The following is a 14,282-nucleotide window of genomic DNA, read 5'->3' on the forward strand; positions in this document are numbered from 1 at the left end:
CTCGTAATTATCAGATCTTACTCGATTTGACTGTTATCAGCCTATTGAATAGGCGTTATCATCACACTTATGGGTTAGGAGGGGCCTACTAAACATACTAGTAGGTTCAGGAGGCTGTCATTTCAGTGAGCCAATAGTGGTGGAGCCCAGTAGGCGCAGAGGGCCTGTTATCAGGCATGTGCTGTCACGTGACAAGTCAAGTTTCTGCTCAGACAGACAAAATGGCTGACATTCCTTTTCTTCTCAATGGAAAATGCAATTTTTTAAAGATAGTTCCAGCATTAAAATGTGTTTTGATAACATTTCTAGCGAGAAATATGCAATTTATTTTCATAATCTTCATTCAGTGAACTAGTGCAGTGCCCATTCAAAATGTGCCTGTTTGGAACCTATGTGGTTTCAGTGATAGCAGCATTCATAGCAACCACCATAGCAACGATAGAAAGCCTGACAAATCTCTGTGATAACTAACAAACTAAACATCGAATACATTCAGTGATGCCCGAAACTATCTTAAAATATAGCATTTCCCACTGAGAATAAAAGGAATGTCAGCCATTTTGTTTGAAACTTGACAGTCACATGACAACACATGCCTGATAACAGTCCTTCTTCGCCTACTGGGCTCCACCAACATTGGCTCACTGGGAAAAAATGTGTGATGACAGCCTCCTGAACCTACTAGTAGGTTTAATAAGTCTCTACTAGCCCATATATTTGGGACAGATGTGTGATAATAAGGCATATTCAATACGCTGAGAACAGTCAAATCGGGTGGATATTTTCTTGTAATTATGAAGTCAAAAGTCATAATTATGCGGTACGGAAGCCATAATTACAAGATGAGGCCTCCAGATGAACGACAAATGAAGGATAATGTTGCTCCATTTCTGCTGGTTGTGTAAGGAAGCAACTGTTTGCATGTAGAACGTTACGACTTTGTAAGGATAAGACATGGTGATAGCTGTTTTTACTGTTAGTGAGTATTCTGTTTCCTGGTGGCCAAAAATCAATACGGCTACCATTACAATACTGTGAGTCATGATTACACAAAAGCAACTAAAGTGAACCATTCAAAAGTCTGAAAAAATACCCTACTGAGCATCACTTTATCTTCAAAAGGGGCTTGACAAACAGGTAACGGTCTGAATTGTTTGCAGAACAATATGTTTTGATTAGTGATATCCTCTCCTTCCCGGGTCAATGCCAGTGGTGCAAAGTAACTAAGTACATCTACTCACGTACTGTACTTAAGTAAAATTTTGAAGTACTCGTACTTTACTTGGGTATTTCCATTTTATGCTAATACTTCCACTCCACTACATTTCAGAGGGAAATACTGTAAGTAGTAGTTACTTTTCAGATGATGAAGATTTGACACAATGGATAATATAACAGGCTACGGAAGAGGATTAAGGCCACATGTGAAAAATGTATTTGAGTTCTGACTTCATTCTCAGAACATTGTTTGAGATGAAACCAGTGGTTTCCAACCTTTTTGGCTTTTGACGTCTTACAAAAAGCAGTGTGTAGTCGGGGTCACATTTCACATGTCTATGAGGTGTTAACAGTTCCACCAAATAGTGGTTTTTCCCTCTAAACTTCTCACATGCTTTCATTTCAATAAATGTTCAAATGATCCAATATTTCAGCAAAATCAAAGATTAGAGAAAAAGTCCAAAAACTGAATTTGTGTATCAGAACGTGTATATAGAGAACAGAACTGTATATAAAGTAGTGTAAACTAGCTCCACCTCCAGCAGCTACAACAGTAACATGCTGCTCTAACACTGATGCTTCACTATTAATAATCTAATGATGTCATATATAATAATATATCAGTCAGAGGGACTAAACCACTACTTTTACTGCAATACTTTAACTACATCAAGCTCATAATACTTATGTACTTTTACTGCAATACTTTAACTACATCAAGCTCATAATACTTATGTACTTTTACTGCAATACTTTAACTACATCAAGCTCATAATACTTATGTACTTTTACTGCAATACTTTACATTTTGCAGCTAATACTTATGTAGTTTTATTTAAGTAGGATTTTTCATGCAGGACTTTTACTTGTATTGAAGTATTTTTACATTACTGTATTAGAACTTTTACTTAAGTAAAGGATCTAAATACTTCTTCCACCACTGGTCAATGCGACTTGGGGTTTATTAGAACTAAAGCCTCTTCTGAATCATATTTTTATAATTGCAGCTGTGTATGCATTATTTAGTATGGTGATATGCAGCTAATGCTTGGGGCTACACCAAAGCTATTTAAGAGCTAAACCATAGATGCATGAAAAGGTTACAATCTATCTAATGATCACTTGGTTCTCTTTGATCCCGATTTTAGACAAATTTCAAAAACACAAACAAATGAAGACTCACTGCAGTCATTTAACTTCCTAAATCAAAAATGCAGAATGTCTTTCGTCTTCTTCCTCCTTTCTAAAATATGTTCAAATAAGGGCATGGTGCCACTCTGAGTGTTTGGCCACGGTCAACCTCTCCTCTATAAAAAAGCCCCTTCCTCTTTATTGTATTCACTGCAGCACCGTCCCTCCTAACACTGAGACGAAAACGGAGCGGACAACTTCCATCAGGCATCTTTCTCCAGCAAAGGAGGTAAAAAATTTCCACTTTACTGTATTTATCTTAACTCTAATGAGGAAGGTAGCAACAAGCTCAAGTGCAAATTAGGACTCAAATTACACAACTTTTAGGCCTTTAATTGAGTCTTGTGTCTCCTGACACCTTGCAAAAATTTCAAATGAATTTTTTAAGAAAAAATTACTAAGTCACCATAAACCATATGGAAGTCCAGACTGGCCGTGGTTGCTGTTATTTTTAAAAATCCTGTCATCTAGAGATCTTGATGTTATCCATAAACACCGTGGGTACCCAACAGGGCTCTATGAGGAGGTGACAGCATGACAAGGAAGCAGTATATGAGAGTATGAGTGTGTTTAACATACTATATTTAATGGCAGAGAAATGGGTTATGCTGTGGGAATGGTTTGAGAAGTTTATATGGTTTGGATATATTGGCACATTCTGACATTTTTGGACTCTGGGTTGACATTGGAAGTCATTGTAACTGTTGTGATCCAAACTGACAACAGCTACAAACTTTTCAGTGCTTTTCATGCCAAGAGACAGTGAATATTTGACACTCCAAAGACAGATAAACCTACTTTAGCTTGTTAGCATTATAGCATTTTCTCATTTTAATTCAAATGGACAGTATTTTGATCTGACTCAGATCAAAATGCTGTTCATTTGAATTAAAATAAAAACTGTGGCTTTGGAGGAAGTGTGCAGGCGTCACTTTTTTTTCTATTGGCTGTCCTTTAATAGTCCTACACCTATGTGAAGTGCGTATAATTACAGCCTTATAGCATGCTGAAGGGCTAACTGTAAGCATTTTGATGTGCTGATACCATAACATGACAAACTCAGCTGAGCATTAAGTGTAGCCGATCTTTGAAGGACAGGTTCACAGTTTTTTAAGTGTGTCTTAAAACAACAGTCAGGAGCCCAAATGAACAGAGAAACATGTTTTTCTTGCTGTAATCATTCCTCCTGTTCATACTGACCATTAGAAGATCCCTTCATAATGCACTTACAATGTAAGTGATGGGGGACAAAATCCTCAGTAAAGTAAGTAAAAAAAAAAAAAGCTGTCATTTCTCTTCAAGTGTGTGTGCACAGCTGAGGAAGTAAATGTTGCAATAGCATATATTTGCGCAAAAAATGTATTTAAAAATTTATCTGAAGCTAATATGAAGCTTAAGCAATTCAGATGAGTCAAATCAAGTAGATATCTTTCAACATTACAGTCTTTTTAGTGCCAAAGTCCCTCTTTTTGTTACTATACTTCCACCACAGCTCAACAGGGAAACACTGTCTCAGGACACACAAAGAGGGAATTTGATGCTAAAAAGACTGTAATGTTGAAAGATATCCACTTGATATGACTAACTCAGACTGCTGAAGCCTCATATAAGCTTCACATCTACTTTTAAATGCATTTTTGCACTAAATAACTGTGTGGACACACTGTGGATTTTGGCCTCCATCACTTACAATGAAAGCACATTTGAAGGGGATCTTTTAATAGTCAGTATGAACAGGAGGAATGATTACAGCAAGGAAAACCTCTTTCACTGTTCATATGGACACCTGCCTGTTGTTTTAAGACAGACTTGAAAAATTGTGAAGCAGTCCTTTAAGTGCAGTCAATTAGATTAGCTGATTATGGCCTTTCCTCTGGCACCACCATCAGGCCAAACTTTACATTTTTGCCCCACTAGTGTTCAGATTCAGAGAAAGGCAGGTTTCCAAGTGACGTCGTAGTGAGATGCGCACACATGCAGGGGTGTAGAGAACAAACCTGCCAGTATAACAATTACAAAATACTGCATTACAAGTAAAAGTCCTGCTTTCAAATCCCATCAAAGTACAAGTAAATAAGTACCTACAGCTTAATTTACTTAAAAGTATCAGTAGTAAAAGTACCTCTGTGACTGATGGTATTATACGTGACATTATTAAATAATACTGATGTGTACTCTTTTACTGCTGAAGATGGTCGAGGTGGAGTTAGAAGAAAAAATTGCTACATAAATATATATTTTTTGTGGGGACTTTTCTCTGATGTTTGCTTTGCTTGTGAAATATCATTTTAACTCTTTGAGCCATGAACAGATATTTAAATAAAATAAATGATATTATTCCCCTCTAAACCCAAGTTTAGAGATAAAATGTCTTTTTGGTGGAACTGCTGACCACTCACAGACATCTGAAATGTGAAAAGGGGCCACAAATAGACACTGATTATAAGAAAGACAAAAAGATTGTGAACCACTGATATAATCTTTGACAATGTGTCAGAGTGCATAATTATCCATTTGCCTCTAGTGTCTGTTCAGAGGTCTGGACTTCAACAAGACGGTTTCATGGCTTTATTGATATTCACAAAAATTAATAGAAAATACTGGCTACTTGTTTAAAAGTTAGATTGTAGAACATTAAATGTTGGCTTTAATGATTATTGCCTAATTTCTCAGCAGATATTTCCAGATTTACAGTACCGTCACTGAACATGAATGAATGAACTATAACTTAAAGGTATGTTATTTTGCACATTTTTATATATTACATTTAAATATAAAAAGCCAAAATTTAATAAATGTGGAAACTATGTACTGTTGGTTAGTGACGTATCCTGTGTTTAATAACAGAGAAGACCATACTTATTAAAATACTTCCTTTTGTTATTATAATTAGCCCTGTTTTACTCATGTTTATGAGGATACTTTTTGTTAAAAGTATCCTCATTGTGCTCATTAACTTGGTCTGTGTGCAGATGGCTGGCCTGTGCTGGTTGACGGTGATGCTGGCCTTCTTCCTGTCTGCTGAAAACAGTTTGGCTGCTGTGGACCAGAAGAGGCTTGAAAGAATTGTAGATGGCATCTTGGGAGAGTGAGTTAACTTTTGATTCATTGGCTGACAGCATATTAGGTTTTTTCAATAATCTCCTGAAAGTAGCTGCTGTGTTCATTCTTAGGGCAATTTTTGAAAGGGTGATGTAATTTGGTAGTATACAGGAAATGTGCTCATTATAGAGTTTTTAGTAAACAACCTAATATGTAGTTTGACACCCCAACCTACACACTGAAAGGTATTTTCTGTCAGTTAAAGAGTTAAGAGTGTAATTTATTAAGAGTTTTTGCAAATTAAGAACCACATATGAACCCAAAAATAATGAATGAATACTTACCAACTAAACCAACTTAACACTTCTGTTTGTTTTAATAATTTGTACCAAACTGCACCATCCTCTGTTGAATGTCCTTAACCATTAAATACCTGCAAATTACCTGCAAAATTAATTTCCAGGAAATTAGTTTAAAATTAAAAGACCTGTAAAATAAAGCGTTACCAAATATTGCCACCTAAGGATGTATTCAGACCGCCACACTAGGGCGGGACACTGTCTCTGGTAATAGTAACATAATAAAACAAATATATGCTATTTAAACCTCTGTATTGTTAATTATTAACTATTTGAAAAAGACCTTTTACTTTATGATAATATAGCTCCTGATACTGTTCTATAGCTAGTGTTTGCATTTTTACTACAAAGAACACAGAGCTTTACTGCCTTACTGTATGATTGATGCTCAATTCTAGTATTCTAGAGAACAATAGGTCGTACTAAAAATATAGATTAAAATATGTCTTTACAAACATACAGATAAGGTAGAATCCCTTCTTAGCCCTGAGTAGTGTCTGCAGTCCTACTTTTCAGGCTGCATACAGCCCAAACAACCTCCAGCAATAAGGTACAAGTTGATCTATCTGTGGACGCAGTATCTAGACAACACACCCACTTTACTACATGACACACCCACTCAGTTAGTGTTCTCTCATTTACTCCACAGAGTAAATGGGACAAAGCAAGGGTGCCACTTGGTGGTCAACTTAGGTTATTGCCTTACAAATCAAACAACTCATATTGTGTTCTGCACCAAAACATCTAAGATACATAGTGGCATGTTGTCTATGTTTTTCTCTTCTGGCAGGTACAGAACAGATTGTATGTTCAGTCTGGCTGTAAGCATCCCAGAGAACCAGAACCAGGACATTGACCAAATCCTTCAGCAAGTCTTCAGATGTGACCCTGGTGACAATGTGAAGAATAAGATCAACAATGATGAGGTGTACATTGGCAGTAGGGTAGTTGCAGCTAAAGTTCTGAAACGGACCAATAAACCAGATGATCATGCAGAGTCACGTGTTTTGGACCATTTGAACCAATTATTTGAAAGTGGTGGAGCTAATAATCATGATATGTTGCTTTTCTATGTTTACGCCTCCCCGTGTGTAGAAAGAAGAGTAGAAAATTCTAAGAACATCCTCACAAGAATACGTAACATTCGGCGATGGAATAGTTACGCTGTTGTGTTTTCTAAAGTATTCAATGGCAAAAATTGTTGGACAAATAGGAATCACCAACGACGTGGAGCCCTTCAGCGGCTTGGGACATCAATCGGTCTAGACAACATATTCCGTTGTGACATAAAAAATGGCAGGATGCAGTGTACCAGCTGCTCCATTGGTACTCAAGTTGCACACTATTGTGTGTCAGATGACACTTCATCCATACAGCTTCAACAAAGCAATGAAAATGGCAATTTTGGTCAGAGTGACAGTGAAAGAGAAGTGGGTGTGGGCAGAGAAGTGAGTTGGCCCAGATGGGAAAAAGGCGGAGGAGTGACCTGGTGCAGACTGAGAAAAGGGAGAAGAGTGTGCGGGTACAGATGGGGAAAAGGCAGTGTGAGGTTGCGAGGAAGGGGAAAATGGAGAAGAGTGTGTTCATGCAGATGGGCAACAGGCAGAGGTGTGAGCTGGCATAGATGGGGAAAAGTCAGAGTGAGCGGGCCCAGATGGGGAAAATGGAGAAGAGTGTGCTCGTGCAGATGGGTGAGGGGAAGAGGAGTGAGTTGGCCCATATGGGGAAAAGGCAGAGTGAACTGGCGCAGAAGGGGAAAGTGGAGAAAAGTGAGCTGGTGCAGATGGAGAAAAGGGAGAAGAGTGTGTAGGTACAGATGGGGAAAAGGCAGAGTGAGGTGGCGTGGAAGGGGAAAATGGAGAAGAGTGTGTTCGTGCAGATGGGCAACAAGCAGAGGAGTGAGCTGGCATAGACAGGGAAAAGGCAGAGTGAGTTGGCCCAGATGGGGAAAATGGAGAAGAGTGTGCTCGTGCAGATGGGTAAAAGGCAGAGGAGTGAGCTGGCCCAGATGGGGAAAAGGTAGAGTGAGCTGGCCCAGGTGGGGAAAAGGCAAAGTGAGGTGGCGAGGAAGGGGAAAATGGAGAAGAGTGTGTTCGTGCAGATGGGTGAAAGGCAGAGGAGTGAGCTGGCGCAGATGGGGAAAATGGAGAAGAGTGTGCTCGTGCAGATGGGTAAAACGCAGAAGAGTGAGCTGGCCCAGATGGGGAAAAGGTAAAGTGATGTGGCGAGGAAGGGGAAAATGGAGAAGAGTGTGTTCATGCAGATGGGTAAAAGGCAGAGGAGTGAGCTGGCATAGATGGGGAAAAGGAAGTATGAGCTGGCCGAGATGGGGAAAATGGAGAAGAGTGTGCTCGTGCAGATGGGTAAAAGACAGAGGAGTGAGCTGGCCCAGATGGGGAAAAGGAAGAGTGAGCTGGCCCAGGTGGGGAAAAGGCAAAGTGAGGTGGCGAGGAAGGGGAAAATGGAGAAGAGTGTGTTCGTGCAGATGGGTGAAAGGCAGAGGAGTGAGCTCGCGCAGATGGGGAAAATGGAGAAGAGTGTGCTCGTGCAGATGGGTAAAACGCAGAAGAGTGAGCTGGCCCAGATGGGGAAAAGGTAGAGTGAGCTGGCCCAGATGGGGAAAAGGAAAAGTAAGGTGGCGAGGAAGGGGCAAATGGAGAAGAGTGTGTTCATGCAGATGGGTAAAAGGCAAAGGAGTGAGCTGGCGCAGATTGGGAAAAGGCAGAGTGAGCTGGCCCAGATGGGGAAAGTGGAGAAGAGTGTGCTCATGCAGATGGGTGAAAGGAAGACGAGTGAGTTGGCCCAGATGGGGAAAAGGTAGAGTGAGCTGGCCAAGGTGGGGAAAAGGCAAAGTGAGGTGGCGAGGAAGGGGAAAATGGAGAAGAGTGTGTTCATGCAGATGGGTAAAAGGCAGAGGAGTGAGCTGGCGAGGAAGGGGAAAATGGAGAAGAGTGTGCTCATGCAGATGGGTAAAAGGCAGAGGAGTGAGCTGGCCCAGATGGGGAAAAGGTAGAGTGAGCTGGCAAGGAAGGGGAAAATGGAGAAGAGTGTGTTCGTGCAGATGGGTGAAAGGCAGAGGAGTGAGCTCGCGAAGATGGGGAAAATGGAGAAGAGTGTGCTCGTGCAGATGGGTAAAAGGCAGAGGAGTGAGTTGGCCCAGATGGGGAAAAGGTAGAGTGAGCTGGCCCAGGTGGGGAAAAGGCAAAGTGGGGTGGCGAGGAAGGGGAAAATGGAGAAGAGTGTGTTCGTGCAGATGGGTGAAAGGCAGAGGAGTGAGCTCTCGCAGATGGGGAAAATGGAGAAGAGTGTGCTCGTGCAGATGGGTAAAAGGCAGAGGAGTGAGTTGGCCCAGATGGGGAAAAGGTAGAGTGAGCTGGCCCAGATGGGGAAAAGGAAAAGTAAGGTGGCGAGGAAGGGGCGAATGGAGAAGAGTGTGTTCATGCAGATGGGTAAAAGGCAAAGGAGTGAGCTGGCGCAGATTGGGAAAAGGCAGAGTGAGCTGGCCCAGATGGGGAAAGTGGAGAAGAGTGTGCTCATGCAGATGGGTGAAAGGAAGACGAGTGAGTTGGCCCAGATGGGGAAAAGGTAGAGTGAGCTGGCCAAGGTGGGGAAAAGGCAAAGTGAGGTGGCGAGGAAGGGGAAAATGGAGAAGAGTGTGTTCATGCAGATGGGTAAAAGGCAGAGGAGTGAGCTGGCGAGGAAGGGGAAAATGGAGAAGAGTGTGCTCATGCAGATGGGTAAAAGGCAGAGGAGTGAGCTGGCCCAGATGGGGAAAAGGTAGAGTGAGCTGGCAAGGAAGGGGAAAATGGAGAAGAGTGTGTTCGTGCAGATGGGTGAAAGGCAGAGGAGTGAGCTCGCGAAGATGGGGAAAATGGAGAAGAGTGTGCTCGTGCAGATGGGTAAAAGGCAGAGGAGTGAGTTGGCCCAGATGGGGAAAAGGTAGAGTGAGCTGGCCCTGGTGGGGAAAAGGCAAAGTGGGGTGGCGAGGAAGGGGAAAATGGAGAAGAGTGTGTTCATGCAGATGGGTGAAAGGCAGAGGAGTGAGCTGGCGCAGATGGGGAAAATGGAGAAGAGTGTGCTCGTGCAGATGGGTAAAAGGCAGAGGAGTGAGTTGGCCCAGATGGGGAAAAGGTAGAGTGAGCTGGCCCAGGTGGGGAAAAGGCAAAGTGGGGTGGCGAGGAAGGGGAAAATGGAGAAGAGTGTGTTCGTGCAGATGGGTGAAAGGCAGAGGAGTGAGTTGGCCCAGATGGGGAAAATGGAGAAGAGTGTGCTCGTGCAGATGGGTAAAAGGCAGAGGAGTGAGTTGGCCCAGATGGGGAAAAGGTAGAGTGAGCTGGCCCAGATGGGGAAAAGGAAAAGTAAGGTGGCGAGGAAGGGGCAAATGGAGAAGAGTGTGTTCATGCAGATGGGTAAAAGGCAAAGGAGTAAGCTGGCGCAGATTGGGAAAAGGCAGAGTGAGCTGGCCCAGGTGGGGAAAGTGGAGAAGAGTGTGCTCATGCAGATGGGTGAAAGGAAGACCAGTGAGTTGGCCCAGATGGGGAAAAGGTAGAGTGAGCTGGCCAAGGTGGGGAAAAGGCAAAGTGAGGTGGCGAGGAAGGGGAAAATGGAGAAGAGTGTGTTCATGCAGATGGGTAAAAGGCAGAGGAGTGAGCTGGAGAGGAAGGGGAAAATGGAGAAGAGTGTGCTCATGCAGATGGGTGAAAGGAAGACGAGTGAGTTGGCCCAGATGGGGAAAAGGTAGAGTGAGCTGGCAAGGAAGGGGAAAATGGAGAAGAGTGTGTTCGTGCAGATGGGTGAAAGGCAGAGGAGTGAGCTCGCGAAGATGGGGAAAATGGAGAAGAGTGTGCTCGTGCAGATGGGTAAAAGGCAGAGGAGTGAGTTGGCCCAGATGGGGAAAAGGTAGAGTGAGCTGGCCCTGGTGGGGAAAAGGCAAAGTGGGGTGGCGAGGAAGGGGAAAATGGAGAAGAGTGTGTTCATGCAGATGGGTAAAAGGCAGAGGAGTGAGCTGGCGAGGAAGGGGAAAATGGAGAAGAGTGTGCTCGTGCAGATGGGTAAAAGGCAGAGGAGTGAGTTGGCCCAGATGGGGAAACGGTAGAGTGAGCTGGCCCAGGTGGGGAAAAGGCAAAGTGAGGTGGCGAGAAAGGGGAAAATGGAGAAGAGTGTGTTCATGCAGATGGGTGAAAGGCAGAGGAGTGAGCTGGCGCAGATGGGGAAAATGGAGAAGAGTGTGCTCGTGCAGATGGGTAAAAGGCAGAGGAGTGAGTTGGCCCAGATGGGGAAAAGGTAGAGTGAGCTGGCCCTGGTGGGGAAAAGGCAAAGTGGGGTGGCGAGGAAGGGGAAAATGGAGAAGAGTGTGTTCATGCAGATGGGTAAAAGGCAGAGGAGTGAGCTGGCGAGGAAGGGGAAAATGGAGAAGAGTGTGCTTGTGCAGATGGGTAAAAGGCAGAGGAGTGAGTTGGCCCAGATGGGGAAAAGGTAGAGTGAGCTGGCCCAGGTGGGGAAAAGGCAAAGTGAGGTGGCGAGAAAGGGGAAAATGGAGAAGAGTGTGTTCATGCAGATGGGTGAAAGGCAGAGGAGTGAGCTGGCGCAGATGGGGAAAATGGAGAAGAGTGTGCTCGTGCAGATGGGTAAAAGGCAGAGGAGTGAGTTGGCCCAGATGGGGAAAAGGTAGAGTGAGCTGGCCCAGGTGGGGAAAAGGCAAAGTGGGGTGGCGAGGAAGGGGAAAATGGAGAAGAGTGTGTTCGTGCAGATGGGTAAAAGGCAAAGGAGTGAGCTGGCGCAGATTGGGAAAAGGCAGAGTGAGCTGGCCCAGATGGGGAAAGTGGAGAAGAGTGTGCTCATGCAGATGGGTGAAAGGACGACGAGTGAGTTGGCCCAGATGGGGAAAAGGTAGAGTGATCTGGCCAAGGTGGGGAAAAGGCAAAGTGGGGTGGCGAGGAAGGGGAAAATGGAGAAGAGTGTGTTCGTGCAGATGGGTGAAAGGCAGAGGAGTGAGCTCTCGCAGATGGGGAAAATGGAGAAGAGTGTGCTCGTGCAGATGGGTAAAAGGCAGAGGAGTGAGTTGGCCCAGATGGGGAAAAGGTAGAGTGAGCTGGCCCAGATGGGGAAAAGGAAAAGTAAGGTGGCGAGGAAGGGGCAAATGGAGAAGAGTGTGTTCATGCAGATGGGTAAAAGGCAAAGGAGTGAGCTGGCGCAGATTGGGAAAAGGCAGAGTGAGCTGGCCCAGATGGGGAAAGTGGAGAAGAGTGTGCTCATGCAGATGGGTGAAAGGAAGACGAGTGAGTTGGCCCAGATGGGGAAAAGGTAGAGTGAGCTGGCCAAGGTGGGGAAAAGGCAAAGTGAGGTGGCGAGGAAGGGGAAAATGGAGAAGAGTGTGTTCATGCAGATGGGTAAAAGGCAGAGGAGTGAGCTGGCGAGGAAGGGGAAAATGGAGAAGAGTGTGCTCATGCAGATGGGTAAAAGGCAGAGGAGTGAGCTGGCCCAGATGGGGAAAAGGTAGAGTGAGCTGGCAAGGAAGGGGAAAATGGAGAAGAGTGTGTTCGTGCAGATGGGTGAAAGGCAGAGGAGTGAGCTCGCGAAGATGGGGAAAATGGAGAAGAGTGTGCTCGTGCAGATGGGTAAAAGGCAGAGGAGTGAGTTGGCCCAGATGGGGAAAAGGTAGAGTGAGCTGGCCCTGGTGGGGAAAAGGCAAAGTGGGGTGGCGAGGAAGGGGAAAATGGAGAAGAGTGTGTTCATGCAGATGGGTAAAAGGCAGAGGAGTGAGCTGGCGAGGAAGGGGAAAATGGAGAAGAGTGTGCTCGTGCAGATGGGTAAAAGGCAGAGGAGTGAGTTGGCCCAGATGGGGAAAAGGTAGAGTGAGCTGGCCCAGGTGGGGAAAAGGCAAAGTGAGGTGGCGAGAAAGGGGAAAATGGAGAAGAGTGTGTTCGTGCAGATGGGTGAAAGGCAGAGGAGTGAGTTGGCCCAGATGGGGAAAATGGAGAAGAGTGTGCTCGTGCAGATGGGTAAAAGGCAGAGGAGTGAGTTGGCCCAGATGGGGAAAAGGTAGAGTGAGCTGGCCCAGATGGGGAAAAGGAAAAGTAAGGTGGCGAGGAAGGGGCAAATGGAGAAGAGTGTGTTCATGCAGATGGGTAAAAGGCAAAGGAGTAAGCTGGCGCAGATTGGGAAAAGGCAGAGTGAGGTGGCGAGAAAGGGGAAAATGGAGAAGAGTGTGTTCGTGCAGATGGGCAACAGGCAGAGGTGTGAGCTGGCATAGATGGGGAAAAGTCAGAGTGAGCGGGCCCAGATGGGGAAAATGGAGAAGAGTGTGCTCGTGCAGATGGGTGAGGGGAAGAGGAGTGAGTTGGCCCATATGGGGAAAAGGCAGAGTGAACTGGCGCAGAAGGGGAAAGTGGAGAAAAGTGAGCTGGTGCAGATGGAGAAAAGGGAGAAGAGTGTGTAGGTACAGATGGGGAAAAGGCAGAGTGAGGTGGCGTGGAAGGGGAAAATGGAGAAGAGTGTGTTCGTGCAGATGGGCAACAAGCAGAGGAGTGAGCTGGCATAGACAGGGAAAAGGCAGAGTGAGTTGGCCCAGATGGGGAAAATGGAGAAGAGTGTGCTCGTGCAGATGGGTAAAAGGCAGAGGAGTGAGCTGGCCCAGATGGGGAAAAGGTAGAGTGAGCTGGCCCAGGTGGGGAAAAGGCAAAGTGAGGTGGCGAGGAAGGGGAAAATGGAGAAGAGTGTGTTCGTGCAGATGGGTGAAAGGCAGAGGAGTGAGCTGGCGCAGATGGGGAAAATGGAGAAGAGTGTGCTCGTGCAGATGGGTAAAACGCAGAAGAGTGAGCTGGCCCAGATGGGGAAAAGGTAAAGTGATGTGGCGAGGAAGGGGAAAATGGAGAAGAGTGTGTTCATACAGATGGGTAAAAGGCAGAGGAGTGAGCTGGCATAGATGGGGAAAAGGAAGTATGAGCTGGCCGAGATGGGGAAAATGGAGAAGAGTGTGCTCGTGCAGATGGGTAAAAGACAGAGGAGTGAGCTGGCCCAGATGGGGAAAAGGAAGAGTGAGCTGGCCCAGGTGGGGAAAAGGCAAAGTGAGGTGGCGAGGAAGGGGAAAATGGAGAAGAGTGTGTTCGTGCAGATGGGTGAAAGGCAGAGGAGTGAGCTCGCGCAGATGGGGAAAATGGAGAAGAGTGTGCTCGTGCAGATGGGTAAAACGCAGAAGAGTGAGCTGGCCCAGATGGGGAAAAGGTAGAGTGAGCTGGCCCAGATGGGGAAAAGGAAAAGTAAGGTGGCGAGGAAGGGGCAAATGGAGAAGAGTGTGTTCATGCAGATGGGTAAAAGGCAAAGGAGTGAGCTGGCGCAGATTGGGAAAAGGCAGAGTGAGCTGGCCCAGATGGGGAAAGTGGAGAAGAGTGTGCTCATGCAGATGGGTGAAAGGAAGACGAGTGAGTTGGCCCAGATGGGGAAAAGGTAGAGTGAGCTGGCCAAGGTGGGGAA

General features: G+C 45.2%; 1 protein-coding gene across 1 annotated transcript; it reads left to right on the forward strand.

The window, feature by feature from the left end:
* Window positions 1–2,240: 2,240 nt before the first annotated feature.
* Window positions 2,241–9,399, forward strand: LOC137180493 (uncharacterized). Its single transcript, XM_067585884.1, has 5 exons — window positions 2,241–2,638; window positions 5,083–5,143; window positions 5,382–5,497; window positions 6,601–8,941; window positions 9,256–9,399. The coding sequence occupies exons 2-5, from the start codon at window positions 5,126–5,128 to the stop codon at window positions 9,397–9,399; spliced, it is 2,619 nt and encodes an 872-aa protein (XP_067441985.1). The 5' UTR covers window positions 2,241–2,638; window positions 5,083–5,125.
* The last annotated feature ends 4,883 nt before the right edge of the window (window positions 9,400–14,282 follow it).

Source organism: Thunnus thynnus, chromosome 3 (genome assembly GCF_963924715.1).
Source record: "Thunnus thynnus chromosome 3, fThuThy2.1, whole genome shotgun sequence".
In the NCBI taxonomy this organism is placed as follows: domain Eukaryota; kingdom Metazoa; phylum Chordata; class Actinopteri; order Scombriformes; family Scombridae; genus Thunnus; species Thunnus thynnus.